We start from the raw sequence: 16,561 nt of genomic DNA, 5'->3' as shown, positions 1-16,561 counted from the left end.
ATGAGGCAAGTTATTTTCTATTTTTTTACAATCAACAAATACATACTATCTACAACAAAATAATCACGTAATAAACAGTTTATATTCCAAACATTAATTTTATATTTACTATTAAGTCAATACACTAGCACATATAAAACAAAATATTAAAACTTGCATTCAAACACCCATTTTCAGAAAAGTATCTCCTTGAATAATAAAAACTAGTTTCTTTCGAAATGGTCCATTTCTTTCTTTTTATCCCAAGGCCCTAATAGTCCTATTAGCTCGGAGATGATGTAGCAGACAAGCAAACAATGAATTAATTACCACGGCAACAATAGAGGCTGCACTCATTGAGGCTCTGGGAATGAGCCTGGAACAAGAAGGTTATTAGCTGGCCACAATGAAGCACCGGGTCATTAGTGTCCTTGGGGAAAAGAGGAAGAGGATCAAAATCAAGGCTTGGATTTGGAAACAGCTGCAGTGCATCAATGCAGGGGCCGCGACGGGGCCCAGTGCGCCACGGCCCCCCTGCCAGGCTCAAACGTTCACTGGTAAAGCAGGAGGAGGCGGACGGGAGGAACATGTCACTTATTATTAGGGCCCCGAGGACAAGGCGGTGCGCCTCGAGCACTCTTGCAATCACTTTTTAAGATGATTCTTCCGCTTTTTTTTTTTTTTTTTTTTTGGGGAGGGGCGGGGGTCAGTGTGCCTGATAACTTTTTGGAGGTGTGGGCATCCTGGTGAGAATGTTGGCTGTACCTTAGATGAGAAAATCAGTAGCACCTAAACAGATACCGGAAGCTGGATTGTGAAACTTTTTTTTTTTTTTTGAGCCACTCTAATGCAGATACATTTAAAATCATGTGTTCACAGTTATGCAATGTGTCGTTGAGCGAGAATTAAAACGGAGGTCAACCACAAGAGAGGCTTGCGGAAAATTTATTATGACTCGAGAACTGTCAACAGGCTATATAGAAAATAGATTTTCTGCTAATAAAACATACAGTCGGCCTATCATGGTTGTATTTACACAATAGAACTCTCAGGCGACAAAAAAACAAAAAACACCCCAACAAAAAAAACGGCTTGTATAACAATACACAATGAAGGTAGTCTGAATGTTTTTTTTTTTAATACATGGTTAACTGTACACCAAAAGTAAACCCGCCATAATTAGTTTATTTTTCCTCCAAATTATATATCCCTTTTCATTAAGAAATGACGTTAATACAAGAATCGGTTCTCCATGATGACACGTCATCATCATCTAAATTTTTATATTAGATCACACAACAAAAATAAAAAAATAATTAAAAAGTTATTAGCATCGGACAGAAGCAGGAGGTACCGGAGGAGAGCATATATTTTTTTTTTTGATCATAACACTTCTTAAAACATAACAAAAACCAATTAATCATCGCACAGGTAGAAGGAAACAGAGGCTTAGCAGTCTTGAACACGCACCAGAACATAAAACCAAAAAAAAAAAAAAACCCCAACATATTTCTTTTTCATAAGATGCAACATCCAATTTCAATCACATTCACAATCTTGGAGCAGTATAAGAAAATAAGAACCAAGGAAAAATAAGGAGGGACAATTTTCCGACAATACTGGTGGCAGGAAAGAATCATTCTAAATGAAACATATATATTTTTTTGTTAAATTAACAGTCAAATACAAGAGCATGTATATAAATATATACACTTTTACAAGGTAGCAAAGGCAAACATCCTTAAGTATTTTATATATTCAGATCCACGTAATAAATTATCCTCCAGAGAGAAAAAAAGAAAACATCATAAAACTACAAGTTAAAAGTCGGTCAAAATATTAGAGAAGCCATCTTTGTATATCAAACGTGAAATAAGATATTGCACCTTTTTCCCCCGTGTGTGTGTGTGTGATTGAGTACAATAAAATGACAATGAATGAATAAACAGCATACAATGCACAATTAAATTAGAACTATTGCTTTTTTGTCTTCGCTTTCAACCATGTAACAAAAAACACATTCTGCTGTAACAAAACATCACAGTTTCATTTCACTGAATTATGTAAAAATAACAATCATCGCAAGACGCTCTTTAGTGACACAACAACAACAAAAAAAGGTATTCAAGACTGCTAAGCGGAATCAATGTGGTGCCGCAAGAAACGGAACAGATCGTATATACGTATTGCCTCTTTGAAATGTTACACACGCGCTATTCATTTTGGCCAAAAAACAAAAAGAGAAAAAAGAAAAAGATCCCAGATAACACGCTCTAATCAAAATAACAGTGTACACAAGCATTTAGTAACAAATAAAGGTTCTGCTGATTACAAATATATTTTATCATATCATTCTACAGCTAGTGTTTCCCACTAAGAAAAGTCTTCAAGGCGCTGCGAGTCTAGAAAAAAAAAAACAAAAAAAAAAACAACCCAAAAAATGATAAAGGGGAAAAAAAGAGGGCTGTCTTCATCTTCGGCGATGAGTCCTTCTCTAGTGATCCTGGACAACACACACGTGCAACATCGTGGTTCACACACAGCAACGTGAAAACCGATAAGCAGCTAAAAATAATAATGGCTTCCCACATAAGTATAAATATTTTATATTTCATTGTGAGTCTCACCTGAAGGCCCGGGGCTTGACTCTGCTGGGCGCCCTGGTTAAAGTAGGCCATGGGCTGCCTGTAGAAGTCCACCCAGGCATTGAAGTCTGGATTGGAAGCCTGCTGAGAGCCAGGAGTCGAAGTTTGCCCTGCAAATAAAAAAAGAAATAAAATTACAGATGAGGTCACAGAGAGGTCGTGCGTGTGTGTGTGTGCGAGGTACACTCACTTAACTCACCCCAGGCTTTGTTGTATTCGGGAGGGCCGCTCTGGGCTTGTTGGCCTTGCTGACCTGCAAAAAAAACAAACGTCACCATAAATTAATTTTGTGCTATTATCAAACAACTGATCTCAATGTGATTTTGTTTTCCGAGTCGACCAAATTGAACTTGGACCAATGTCAGAGAACGGAGCTCGTTTGACCTTTGGTTATGTACAGGGTAGATGGCAGTGGGTTAATATTTGAAGAAAAATAAAAAAAATAAAAAATAGCACGCTTGCCTAGCTTCTTGTAATACTGCTCCCAGTCCATCTGGCCCGTCTGGGATCCATTGTGACCTAAAAGCAGACAGATAACGCCGTCAGTTCCTCATGTGCAATTCTCTTTCCTGATCATTTCCATGGAGACTTCATTCAAAGTGTGTCTGCACAGGAAAGCGGTGGTTACCATCACCACCATCGTAATCATCATGTCTCGAAATCTCCACTGTAATAAAGACTCATTTCCTTTCCCGTCATTTTGAGATTTGACTCTTTTGTTCCAACCGTGTGACTTTTATGATGCGGTCACATGATCGAAGCCTGGTTGGGCTAACTGTGCATCCCATTTTGGGGGGAGAGCAAAGGTGCCATTTATATTTATATATAAAAAAAACACAATATTTAGGGAGAAAATACAGTAAATCAATTTCATTCTTTTTCAAAATGGCTCAGATCGATTGGAATTATTTCTGACGAGTGACTGCCAACTCACTATGGTCCTGTTGGCCCGGAGGTTGCCAAATCTGGAAAGTTGTTCCCCATCCACCAGTCATGAACGTTTGGGGGCCGCTGTGAGAAGATGAGGTGAGTTAAGCGCACGTTTATGAGCGGCTGATGAAGTGGAGAGAGGAAAAAAAAAAAAAGTTGACTTTACTGCTGAGGAGGAGTGGCTGCTCCTTGGTTGTAGGGATTCATGCCAAAGCTGCCGTTTCCTCCCAGCCCGGGAGCCTGCAGGAGAGAGAGTGAGACCACACTTGTGTTGAAGAAAAGGAAGCCAACAGACAAGGTCGAAGGTCACGGCCAGGCACTGATGCACTCCATTAAGTCCATTTGATGGATTCTTGGTGTGTAACCTCTGGTGTCATCCTCGTGACCACGCAACCCCACCCCCCCCCAAACTCACAGCGGCGACATGTGCGCTCATGAATATAAGCGGCGGGGACAATGGGCGGACCACCTACCCCAATTCTCTCGTCGATCAGCTGGCGAGCTTTTTCCAGCTGCTGCGGGGTGCCTCGGATGGAGAAGATGCGAACGTTGGGGTCGGTGTTGGGCGGCGGGTTTCTTTGCAGCTCCACGTGAGCGCGAGACTGCTCTTTAATGTTCTTGATGGTTTCGCCACCTGAGAACACAACAGACAAAACTTTTGGAATTTTGGGTGACAAAAATCGAATTGAAAGTAAACAGCAAGACGAGAGGCGTCACTTAAAATGTATTCATGGAGACCCACGCGTGATGAGACGTTTGGATCGTGTCAAGTCACATGACCGAAGGATGCGCGGCGCGCCCGCCGCTACCTTACGACGACCGCCATGCGCCTCGGCACTTTTCCAACCATTCTCCGCTAACATCCGTGCAAATCGGGAAACAAAAGTGGGACATCGCTTGTCACCCCCCCACCTCGGCATCACATGCCAGCTTCCCGACGTGTGGGGAGCGCAATTACACCAGCGGGGAGAAACGAAACATCGGCGGCAGGAGAAAGGGGCCAAAATTGAAGCGTATCCTCCTCCCGGGATATCGTTTGTCTCTTTTCGCCTTTTCTTTCGTGACTTGGTGTTGTCCTCTGTGATGAGAGCGGGGAGTGAATGAAGTGGGGGGGCCGAACAACTGCCACCAGCCCTCTATGGGCTCCCCTCCGCATCTGAAGCGAGGGCGCTTCCCGGCCGGGTGGGGTGGGGGGACGCCGGGGCCGTGCCGACATCAATTACACATTTGTTCACTTGTGGCTGACACTCGGACGACCCGGGCTGACCCCCGCGTGAAAACGCTCATCAAAAAGCTCTCCTCCTCCCGCGGCCTTTTTTCCCTGCAACGCCAACAGACTGCACATGGGCCATTAAGGCATTGTCAAACAAATGCAACTTCTGCCTTAATGAAGCCATTATGAGCTGGAGCAGTCAGACGGCCGAGAGCGATGAAGAGGCCGACTATTCATTTCATGGACTGGCCCGGAGTCAGCGCAGATAATACAGGTCTTATTAATGAGACTGGTTTAGTGCGCCGCAAGAAAGGGAGCTGCACAAAAGTGCAACTGGTGACCGTATTCAGAGGGTCTGGTTAGCGGCTGGTGCTGCGAGGAGGAAAGGGGGGGGGGGGCACGCCCATCTTTTGGGAGCTGCTGCTAAATTGTTCTTAAAGAGGGGATTCTGAGATTGGTTCAAATGATACGTTTGAAGATAGAACTGTGTAAAGACCGAGAACTATACAATATGGCTGTCGCTAAATAATGTGAATGGTTTTAAATTTAACTCACGAGAGTGAATAAAGTACATTTTACGTGCACGTGTGTATTAATAAACAAAGGAGCCGACTCCAATTGATATTTTTTTCGAATTAGGCTTTACAAGGATGACTGGTTAGCAGAGCGTTGCGGGTGAATGAAACAGAAGGGAACGTTCAATTTGGGTATTTTGGGTGGAAAGCGCCAATGAATTTAAACCCGTTTTAATGTGGGAGCAGATTGGTGGGTGGCTTGATCCATCAAGCGGCGATGAGTGTGTGTAGAGGGTCAAAAGCAGGGGGCAACGGGCTACATATGGCATCGTAAAGATATTAATCACCGCGCTCTTTAAGGGTCGGCTGACAGCAGCCAGACCCACCGCCATCTCGACCATATTGACCCACTTCATATGCTAATGTCGAGAGAAGGGGGACGCAACGCCCCGGTTTATTTGTTTCCCTTGGCCCGCTACATGCACAAAAGCCACTTGACATTTCTATTGCCATGTTTTTATTTTTGGTAAAGAGCCCCCCCCCCCTTCCTTCTTTCAACTCTCACGGCACGCACACACACACAGCGAGAAAAATACACGCGCGCTCACACACACACACACGCCTTCTTCCAATGCAATGGTCAATGACTTTTAAATAGCTGGCAATAGAGTGGGCATGAATAGCCAATAAGCTAATTCCTCCTATTCATTCCCTCGCTGCACTCTATCGGGCTGAAAGAGGCTCATTAGATGCCAGGCGGCCTTCCACATGATTGAGGGCTGTTATTATGCACCTTTAACAATTAATGTCACATTACACGCATTATCCCCGTCATTAAGCCCTTAGTGGGGCCGATGAATGCCACTTGTGCTGTATACATGAGGCCTGTGGGGTGGGGGGGGTCACTCGCCCCTCGTCGGATTCACTCGAGGGCAGAGCGGCGCTCATTTATTCAAAGGTTGGTGGGCGGGGGCGAGGCAATCTGTTGAGTTGGATATACTCGCTACGCCGAGATGAACTGTGCTCATAGGAAGGGTGCTCACGCGAGCGGCGAAAACGAGTCTTTTTTACCTTTGCCGATCACCAGGCCGCACTTGTCGGCGGGTACGGCGTACGTCACTTCCTGCAGCCCTCCGAGACCGGCGCCCATGTTACAGTCACTTCGGCTGCGGCGACCCATGACCCCACCGAAGCCATCTCGCTCCTGTAAAAGACAAGGACATCGGATTTCTGTGCTGCCACAAATTGAGGACCTTTCACGTTCCCAACAAGGTGGAGCGCATCTGTACCTGGGCAGTTTGAACCAGCTCGTTGATGAGATGCACGGCGTGGTGGCAGTGGTCAGGCTGGCCCATCACCTGGGCAACACGGTCTGGGCTGACTCCATCATCTAGCAGGTCAAATGACACGCAAGGTCAGAGGGCATGGCTATTCAGCCAGGTGCAACAAAAGGAGGCCGGGCTAAAAGCGTCAAATATCGCACCGTCACATTTTAAATGGGTCGCGCCGGTAGCTGTCCTGTACGGTCTTACCTTGTTTGAACTGGATCCTGACTCCAGCGTCAGTCTGAATCTTCTTGATCATCTCGCCGTTCCTGCCAATGATGATGCCGACCGCAAATCTGGGCACCACCACCTGATCAAGTAGGAAAAAAAATGCGACTCGAGTCAGCAGTTGCAAGTTGGCATAAATCTTATGTGTTGCAACTCGTACAGATTAAATGCATTGTAAAAAATATACCTAATTTTTTAACTGTTTGTGCAATATTGTAATTCTTGGAGCTGGTGAATTTGTTATCCTCAAAATGCTTAAAATTCAAATGACATATAAATCATGTAAACACATTTTAAAAACATCTTACGTCGAGACTGCTTCCGCCCATTTTGGATCCAAAGTCGGCCCTGCCCACCCTAAAATCTCCTTGGTCCTTATCCCTGATTAGCTTGACCACAAGTTCACGTGCTTGCTGAAAGAACAAAAAAGGGGAAGGGTAACCAAATTCAAAAAATGTAATACCCAGTTCACTTAAGTTATGTTTACACGGTGACATAAGCCAAAGTCATTAACGCAGTCGTAAAGTCAAAATATTTGCAGGAACAACATTTCTAGGCAGGGGCGTGGCGGCTATCAGGAATTTCAGCAAAAATTCTTGATTTTCCCGCCTGGCCTGTCTGCGTGCGGGCCGGTTGAACCGAAACGAAAACAGTTGAATCAAAAAGAAAGTAAGGCAGTATCTGAACATGCATACTGCTAGCCAATCGTAACCGCCCAACATTGGAGCGGAAGCAGGACCAACCTGGACTTTGTGGGGGTCTCCAGTTATTCTCAAAGGCTTGTCTGCACCGGTAGGCATGGGATCATCCTGGATCATAATCATTTGCACTCCCGTTCTCTCCTACACGGGAAGACAAAACACAATGAGACGGACATAACGGGAAAACCGTGGCGACTCGATCGGAACCGCACCTGCAGCTGTTTGATGGTCTCCCCTCCCTTGCCGATCACCAGGCCCACTTTGTTGGCGGGGATGAGCATCTGCTGGATGGCGCCGCTGCCGTCCATCTCGCAGTGAAAACCCGGGCCGTAGCGACACTGCTCCACAATCTCGTTCAGCAGCCTCTTGGCCTGCCTGCGTGAGGCGCCGTGATGTATTAGTCACATATTTTTTTCTTAGTCATGTTTCAATGTTGGATGAGAAGAAAAGTTGCAGTGAAAGGAGACATTGGTTTGTGACCTCGGCGGCTCAACAATGGACACGTTGAGAGCTGGGGGACTCACTCAATGTTCTCAGGACTGCCGGTCAGCGTGCAGGGCCTGTCCAACATGCCTCCGCTGTCTGAAGAAAAAGAAAAAAAAAAAAAAAAGCACAGAAACGTCACCATCAAAGAGCTACATTGATTTGAAAGGAAACACGTTGTGGAAAATCGACTGGTCAATTAATCATCGGCCCCTACAAATGTAAAATGTTTCGCTCAAGCAGCCAGATTGCAAACTATTAATACATCCGTGTTTTCTTTTCTTTTTTTTTTTAATGATACACTTACATTTAAAGCTGTAAACAATCGTGTTTGAAACTAACTCACCTGACGCTATCTGGATCTTACAGCCAGATTCCAGCTGGATTCTTGAAATCTGCTCTCCTCCTTTTCCAATGACTGGAAATGAGAAGAAAGAGTTTTTTGAAATGTGGACGCGGTGACCTAAGAGCTGAGCGCGCCATCAATACCGATGATTACACCCGAAACGTTCGCGGCGACTGTAATGAACTCAAAGCCCACTTACTGAATCCCACCATTTTATCAGGCACTTTGAAGTCTTCTGTCGTGAGAGCCCTGTGAGATTATGACACGATCAATATAGTCTTTGAACGGGGGTTGGGGGGGGGACTATCCCCCAAAAATGAGCTACAGAACTCTGCTCACCTTTGATGTACCATTGCGCCGAGATGGTTGCCTACTGAGAGCAAGACGCACAAGTTAGCATACAAGAGATGATTCCAGAAAACAAACAAAACTTATACGGATATCCAATCAAGTGGATAAACATTTCTGCTGATGGGGAAGGGATGCCGCCCGCCGCCAATCGACTCGGTTGTCGTCTGAGGCGCAGCGGGACGGAAATATACTGCGTTGAAGAGAATTTCAATCCCAAGTTTGGCTGCCGGGCGGGTCGGAGTGAATGTTGACGGGTAGCGGCGTGCAAGAGGTCGCGCAGGAGGATGTGCCGTCACGGATGGGATAGTAGCCGGTGTGGACGATTTTTATGCTGGTTTGCACTCATTTCACATCCTCGGCAAATCCATTGCACTTCACGCTTGACATAGGGACAGCTATGAATATAAATGCAAGGGGTCGTGTGCGAAATTCAGAAAAAGGATGTAATGGTAGAATGGAATTGCCGCGTGTGGCGCGGTTATTTTACTCGGGTTGGATTTTGACGACATGCTTCAGGTGACAATTCTATTTTTGGGACACTTTGTGTATAAGCTCCAGTGTTGACGAAATATGGCTCGGCCTTTTTCAGGTTTTGAAAACGTGTTGGCTGCATGGGTGGGGCCTGTGTCCACAATAAGTGAAACCTCAATTTAAAAAGAAAAATCCAAAAAAGCATATTAACATATTCCCATTTTAAAACTACAACAAAAAAAAAGAGGGATGTGGAAGGGTATGAATGTAATAGAATATTCCATGCCAAGACAAAGTCCAGATTTAGGCGGGCTCCATCGTTAAGGGTGGCGCCATGTTGGCTTGTTTACAACAATGCTGGTTGAAACAGAGATGTCACATTGTGACAGACGTTGGAACCACAGTTCGTGCTATTTTTTTAATTTATTTTTTTAAATACAAACATCACCAAGCAAGGCTGAAAACCAACATCGAATGCTGCCATCATAGTGTAACCATGTGGGTTTGGGAACATTTCAGCAAATTATTCTCAGTTAACAGTTCTTCACTACACCTGCAACGGTTATTTTTTTTACACAAGACGAAACTTACCTCCGTTGTCCATCGTGCGTTTCTGGCCTCCAAAGCCATAGAGGGAGGGGTCGATGACTGGTGAAGGACTGTGAAGGTTTGGCATCTGCTCTCCTCCCATCTTGGCGGCCATCTGGAGAAGATCCACAGCAAAACACGTTGACTGGTCGATCTGCCATTATGGGTCATTTTCTATTGCTTCCAAGGCTAATTTCATGAATGTTACATAATGTAACAAATCTGCCTGACTGTGCTATGTTAACTCCAAAATATTTATTATAACAACATATGCAATGTTTGATCAACTCTTAATTTGTTTTGATAATAAGTTGTAAAACAGATTCAGCAAAATAGGTCACACCAAAATCCCGACCCCTAATGAGTGAATTTTCTCCACTTTTTAAAGACTCATATCGAAGGAAAGTGATACTTGTATTATTGGAATTATCTTTAATTGACCTGTCTTGTTATACTGCTCCCATTTAATTAAACAATTATGCATTTGTGTTGGAAAATGTCCACACACAACAACGTGAACCAAGTTAAAGTCTACTGTGGACACCAGCTGACGTCTTGCTAGTGCAAATGGAAAACAAATGTAGGTTACTTGACGTTATAATATTTTTGTGGCACTTGCCGTGGAAAAATCCGTGGAGTGCGGCTTATTTGGGGCAGGTGACGTTACATGACATGGCCTAACTCTCCCAACAGATACTACCAAACACGCTAAGCTAGCCGAGCTTAGTTAGCCTCCCGAGTTAGCTCGCTCACTCGTGTTTATTACCTCGAGCAAAGTACGACGCCAGTCCGAAAAATAAACCCCCACGTTCGGGTAAAAAGGCGACACGATGAGGGGTAGATGTTTTCGAAGAGTCTAAAAGTAATAGCGGGCAAACCGCGGGTTGTTTTCGGCTTCTGATCTAAGTGGGGCAGCGGTGGCTTTACTACTCCACGGCGAGCTAACTTTCTGACAGCGTGTCAAGACATTCTGGCTAAAGTTGAGCTCCTCTCAGGGGCTGTCAGCCACCGGGGCGGCCGGGCTGGTGAGCTCGGTGTCGTAGGGAGGGAGGGGAGCTAACGTGCTAAGGCTAACAGGCAACTTCTGTGTGTGTATGTGGGGCGGGGGTGTGGGGGGGCTTGACAACAGGTTGTCGACGTAACTTGGCCAAAAGTTGTGCTAACCTAAAACTTCTAGCGTTCAACGAGGCGTCGGCGTCTCGGGTGGAAAAACGTGTCACCCAGCCCCGAGGGGCGCCGTCGACTCGTTACGTCCGACGCAGTTAGCAACGTAGAAGTGTATCGGCTGTACAACTCTTAATCTGTCGGCTCAGCTATGCTAACTCGGCTAGTGGCTGTTAGCCCCCGAGCTAACGAGCTAGCTGGGTACATGAGGAATGGTTTGTGGTTGACGGGGAGGGGGTGAAGGGTGAGGAGAGGGTTCCACGCAAGCCAAACTGTTGCCATCCACCCACGCGTGCGCTTCTTTTGTAGGCCTTCCCATCCGGTACAATTTTGTTACCTGTCGCACTCGGCGTATCGTGTCTGCGAAGTCATCTTTCGTTCCGGGCTGAGCCACCGAGGCCTGTCCCTGAACCAGCTCCGCCATCATCATCACTCGCCTCGGCAGCTGAGAGGCTCACTTGAGGAGGGGAGGGGGCGGGGGGAGGTGAGCACATGTGCCAAGCCCAAGCTCCGAGAGCAGCAAAATCTCGCGAGAGGATTGAAATCGCGCACAGGAGAACAACATGTTTTTTTCCACTTCAAACTTTATTGACCATATATATCATGAACAATAAGACACGCAAGTTTGGCACCCAGGGGTTACCTAATGGGGAATTTTATTATGCAGTATTTTCTTCAATACATACTTTATTTTATAAACATTTATCATCTGCATTTTCTAAAGAATTCTTGAGGTTAGAAAAACAGCAACATATGTCAAGACAGACATATTTTATTTATGAATCCCTATCCGGTGTGAATCATGGACATGATACTTGTGAGGCATTTGAAAAAGTGTCAGAATAATACTTAAATAATTGCTTTTTACCCTTCGCTGCACATGTGGAAACATATGTCGGTGCACATCTGGAAAACGCCAGCAGCCAGACAGAAGAAAAAGCTCTGTAAAATTGCAGCAAATTTCCCCAAATCTTTATGCAAAACAGTCTCCCGCTTCATAAATTATATCCAAACCTCAGTGAGAAGCAGCACTGAGCAGTGTGTGGTCTGGAAGCTATACAGTACTACACAATGCAGCTAGCTCCTGGCTGGAAGTCTTATAAAAAATTTTTTTAAAAAGTACTATTTATGAAAGAAAGCAATTATATGAAAACAAGATACATCAATTTCTAAAGAAAATCAAATTAAAAATGTCAATCAAAATAATTTTAATACATATAAAATATGCATCCAGATAAATATGTAATAAAAATATCCATAAATTACATTAAAAATACTACAAATTAAATGAAAAGATGTATGGAAGACTTTTCTAATATTTTAGAAATATATTCTGGGTAACATATTTATGTTTTCCTAATTAATAGTAACAAATAGATACATAAAAGAAAAACATTTTATAATATTATGGTGAAGCCTGTAGATTGCATAAAAGTGCTTATTGACTTCTACATGATGTGCAGCTGCTCTAACCATGTTCTCTTTTTTTCCCACACAAGAAGATTGTTAAGGTTTCCACGTTGCACGTATCAATTTCTTTTCCACGCCAGCCTCTGGCCACTTCATCATGTCCACAAGAGAATCAGAACGACTGAATGGGAATCTACAGCTGTTCTCAGACCGGCACCCCCCCACCTCACCCCACTCACAAAATTAGCATGACTGAAGTATGATCCTGCTCACATATTGCTACCATGTGCTCAAAGCTGCTGGGAAACAAAAGTGTTGACTTTTTTGTTTTGTTTACAGTGAATCCACAGTTCAATATTTACACTTCATAGAAATTGCTCATTGATTACAAATCCAGACCACTCCTGATGTTCTCAATGTGTTTCAAAGCTTTAAACATGATACCAAAATAATCCTGTATATGCACGTGAGCCACTGGTGTTATTTTTATCCAGTTGTGGTCACCATTCTCTCATTCTAGCACCTGTGATGTTGACTGTGTGTGTCAGTGGTGCTAAGTGGCTAAACCGTTAGCACGTTGAGTGATGGTGCCTGTATTTTGTTTTTTCAATAAACTGATTCAAAGAGCCTCAGCCAGTCATTTTTTTTAAAAATATGGAGTGTGTGTGTCACAGTTTTTCTATGATTGCAGGCGGGTCTGGAACTTATCCGCCCTTACCATATTACAAATTCTGCCCCGATAAAAGCAGGTGTGTGAGCTGCTAGAGTTCTGCCAGTCAATCAGTGCATTACAAGAGTGTGTATGACTGTGGCTCAAATATCACACACACACACATGCACGCAGCCGGACAAATGAAACATCAACATTGGTCCACGCCTTTTCTTTCTCCTCCCCCACCTTCTGAATATGGAAGGAAGAGGCCACATGAAACTGTAATTGCTTGATAATTGATGCCGTTCTGCAAAGGGCATCCTTTTCTAAAGGCAGGAAACATGAAATGGATAAAGTTTCATGCAGAGACCTCAGAGGTATCCCGGCACTCCACTCCCCCGATTAACCCCCCCCTCCCCTCACGGACTGTGCATTTACACTTTTGTCAGTCTGTCTGTTTGTCTGTATTCGAACCCTTTGTGATGTTAACATAACATTTCAGTATTGGTAAAATATTAGAAAATCTGTAGGACAAACGATTTTATTATGCTTGTTTTCATAGTTATGTTAAAAAAGAAATTATAACATTATTCAATTATTTATGTAATGTTTTATTTTTGTATGTATGAGATTTAAAATAAAAAAGACATCCACATTTGTATGTCTCACAATAATATTACATTTAACTCGATTTAAGAATTTGTTTTTTGGTGTCAGTAACTTAAAATGAGTCAATTTATAGACCTTTACAGATTCTAAAGCAATCTCGAACCATAACGTTTTCAAATTTTACTCCATTTAAAAATCTCAGGCCTCGACATTTGTGCATTAGCAAGATGATTGACAGCCCTCAAAGCTAAACAGCGGCGTTTTGCCGAGTAATGGCAGCTATGCACCTACTTGTTTTTGGTCCTTTTCAATTCTACTTTGCACCCTCCTCCCTCTCTCCTGCATCCTCCTCAAGCCACTTTGCTTTGATCCACTTGTGTATCTGTATTTTAAATGACTCAATTACGTGGGACCCCGCGGTGAAAATGACGGATGTTTTCCACTATTTGTCCCACCCTGACCCCCACCAGTCCTATTCTCCTCTTCCGCGTAACATCAAATTTTCTTCCGATAAACGTTTGCCTGAGAGGAAATAATAGCTAAATGGTGTTGTTTGTAAGCTCTTTGAACTGGGAGCTGACAAAAGAAGTTCGTGTGAATGTTCACCCCCACTTGCGTAGTTGTTGCAGGTAATTCTTCGCCACGGGCCACCGAAAACAAGAACTTAAAAATAAAGGCAAACATCAGCTGGATACAGAAAGATGGGTGACGGACCAACCTCCATCCATCCAGCACTTAAACACGCTGGCAGGGCCTGAAAAGTTGCCAGCAGTCCCTGGGAGCCAAAACAGCTTCCATCCATCAGAGGAAACTCTCGCAACAAAACAATTAAATAACCAACGACATTAAACATTTATATCATCCAAAGGGAAAGAGCATCCTCCGACATCCCCCCCTCCCCTCGTGGATTCACGACTACATCACAGCCTTGGATCGAACGGCTGAAAGGACGTGTGCCGGCAGAAAACCCCCAGCAGTGGACCGGACCCCCTCCCTCGCCCCCCCAAACAGTCAAAGGAGAGAGGCAGAAGCAAATGAGAGGGATAAATCTATTGATTTGGAGATCAACATGCTGCATTACACATTGATGCCCCCGGGGTATCTGGGAGGTGGGGGCGGAGGGGTGGGGGGGGGCTAATATGTTACAGTGAAAGCATTTTTGAAAAGCACAGATTTTATATGACCTTTTGAAAGATGCTATATGTTCAATTGTACAAACTCAACAGGTTTGAAACTTGTCATGTTTAAAATGGGATAACTAGCTCCGCCCCTTATTGCCAAATTTTTGATTTTGTTGTTATTCGAACGTCGACCTGCACAGGGAATTTGACTTCTGGTTCAAGTCAATGACACTTGTTACATGATTGCATAAAAGATGAATCTAAAATATGAAACTATATTTCGATCTATTTATATCTATGAATCACAGCTCTGTAACCTAAGCCAGTGTTGAAAGTTTATTGATTCCCATTGTCGATGATGGCGGTGGTCGTTTAGCTACATCTTGTTGTAACGGGAGACGACAAACTCTTCACACTCATTAACCTCCAACACGGAGCAGCAGGCAAAATATTTCTATTTTTCCATCAATATTTCATCACCGGCTCAGGCCAAACAATGCCAAAGGGGGGGCTTTTCTGACCGTAATGGCCCCATCTGTCTATAGATCTAAAGGACAGGAGCTGGCAATGGCTGTCCTTTGACACCAGAAAATAGGCTTTGACATCAATGGAAAACACACACACTCACACAAACACACACAGAGGGTCCGTGGATTTTAGAGAGAGCCTGCAAGGCAAAGTGTATCCTGCCATGTTTCCTCACAGATGGTCTCTTGATGTTCTCGTGAAAAAGATCAAGTTTCCAGAGCGACGGGTCTGCTCTCCGAGGCGCCGTTTTGTACGCACACAATGAACAAATTATGACATTATGCGTAGAGGTTGCACTCATTTATTCATAAGTGACGCACCTTCTGTCTATCAACTTGTATTATATCATATTATATTATACGTATTATATTATATTTTATTAATTATATAAATTATTTTATTAATTATATAAATTATATTATATTATATATATACTATATATTAATGATATATTTTATTATATTATGTTATATTAGATTATATTATCTAGTGGTTGACAGTGGAACTACACTCAATTAACCGAGCGTTCGATCAACATGAAGTTGTTTACTGGGCAAAAAAATAGAACTGCAATTTAATTTGAAACATCTCCATAAAAATTTGGACACCAACTGTTAAGATCTTTTCACATTAAAAGACGTTGTATTATCAGAACATTTTATTTTATTTTATAAATGATTATTATCTTATGAAGGATAACTGCTGTCAATAATTCAAACACACTAGACTGATTAAATCACATAAAAATGACCCAGACGACAATTTATCTTCCTGAATCACTTTGAATGACCTCATCACAAATCCGCTCGCTTGAGCCACAAACCTCGCGGGAGTGGTCCATTACCACTTACCAGTTAAGCATTAGGGTGAAATGTGCAGTGTTTTTGATGCCTTAACTAACAGTAATTAAAAATAAAACACACACACATATGATAGTGGAGCAAAATGGCTGAAAGGACCTGAGCCGCACCTGGAGGGCTGAAACGGGGGTCCCGGCGGCTCCCAGGTAGAAACCCAGACGTCATAATGGACCCTAAGCTAATGCGGGATTTTGGACTTAGGTTACAGCAGAAAAAGAAAAAACGCCAGGGCGGCCATGTTGGCCTGTAATTGTTGGTAATTAACCCCATCGGTGGTCATTGTCACCGCCTCATTGTTCGTCAGAGTAAAGGTCAGCGAAGGCTTTTTTCCGCAGACAGCTCCACCAAGAGCATGCATTGAATGAGGACAAAAGACAGGAGAACTATGTTGAGTTCAAACTTGTAACGACGAGGACAATATTTTTCTTTCTAGATTTGACAA

At 43.5% G+C, this 16,561-nt stretch overlaps 1 protein-coding gene across 3 annotated transcripts; it reads right to left on the bottom strand.

Annotated features, from left to right (window-relative positions):
• Nucleotides 1-908: 908 nt before the first annotated feature.
• fubp3 (far upstream element (FUSE) binding protein 3) lies at nt 909-11,435 on the bottom strand. 3 transcript variants are annotated; one of them, XM_088392430.1, is made up of 19 exons: nt 11,277-11,435; nt 9,779-9,890; nt 8,705-8,738; nt 8,565-8,614; nt 8,366-8,437; nt 8,061-8,118; nt 7,749-7,911; nt 7,579-7,677; nt 7,144-7,248; nt 6,815-6,917; nt 6,572-6,672; nt 6,354-6,486; nt 4,028-4,188; nt 3,721-3,794; nt 3,559-3,635; nt 3,087-3,143; nt 2,815-2,877; nt 2,607-2,734; nt 909-2,482 (listed from the first exon to the last, which is right to left on the bottom strand). In XM_088392430.1, exons 1-19 carry the CDS (start codon nt 11,367-11,369, stop codon nt 2,474-2,476), a joined length of 1,692 nt encoding a protein of 563 aa, XP_088248556.1. In that variant the 5' UTR covers nt 11,370-11,435; the 3' UTR covers nt 909-2,473. The 3 variants fall into 3 exon arrangements, with proteins under 3 accessions (XP_088248556.1, XP_088248559.1, XP_088248557.1); XM_088392433.1 differs by having other exon boundaries at nt 2,824-2,877; XM_088392431.1 differs by having other exon boundaries at nt 8,705-8,735.
• Between the last annotated feature and the right edge of the window lie 5,126 nt (nt 11,436-16,561).

The sequence above is a fragment of the Syngnathus floridae genome, chromosome 12 (assembly GCF_059516105.1).
Source record: "Syngnathus floridae isolate MCC-2025c chromosome 12, RoL_Sflo_1.0, whole genome shotgun sequence".
Lineage (NCBI taxonomy): Eukaryota > Metazoa > Chordata > Actinopteri > Syngnathiformes > Syngnathidae > Syngnathus > Syngnathus floridae.
Note: the sequence above shows the minus strand (reverse complement) of the source record. Positions and strands in the feature narration are given on the sequence as shown.

Excerpts from the sequence above, each read along its gene's own strand:
- fubp3 (XM_088392430.1), bottom strand. The coding sequence starts at position 11,369 with ATGATGATGGCGGAGCTGGTTCAGGGACAGGCCTCGGTGGCTCAGCCC. Across the intron at positions 4,189-6,353 it reads CGGCCTGGTGATCGGCAAAG|GTGGCGAAACCATCAAGAAC; the intron begins GTAAAAAAGACT and ends TTGTGTTCTCAG. Across the intron at positions 3,636-3,720 it reads GCAGCCACTCCTCCTCAGCA|CGGCCCCCAAACGTTCATGA; the intron begins GTAAAGTCAACT and ends ATCTTCTCACAG.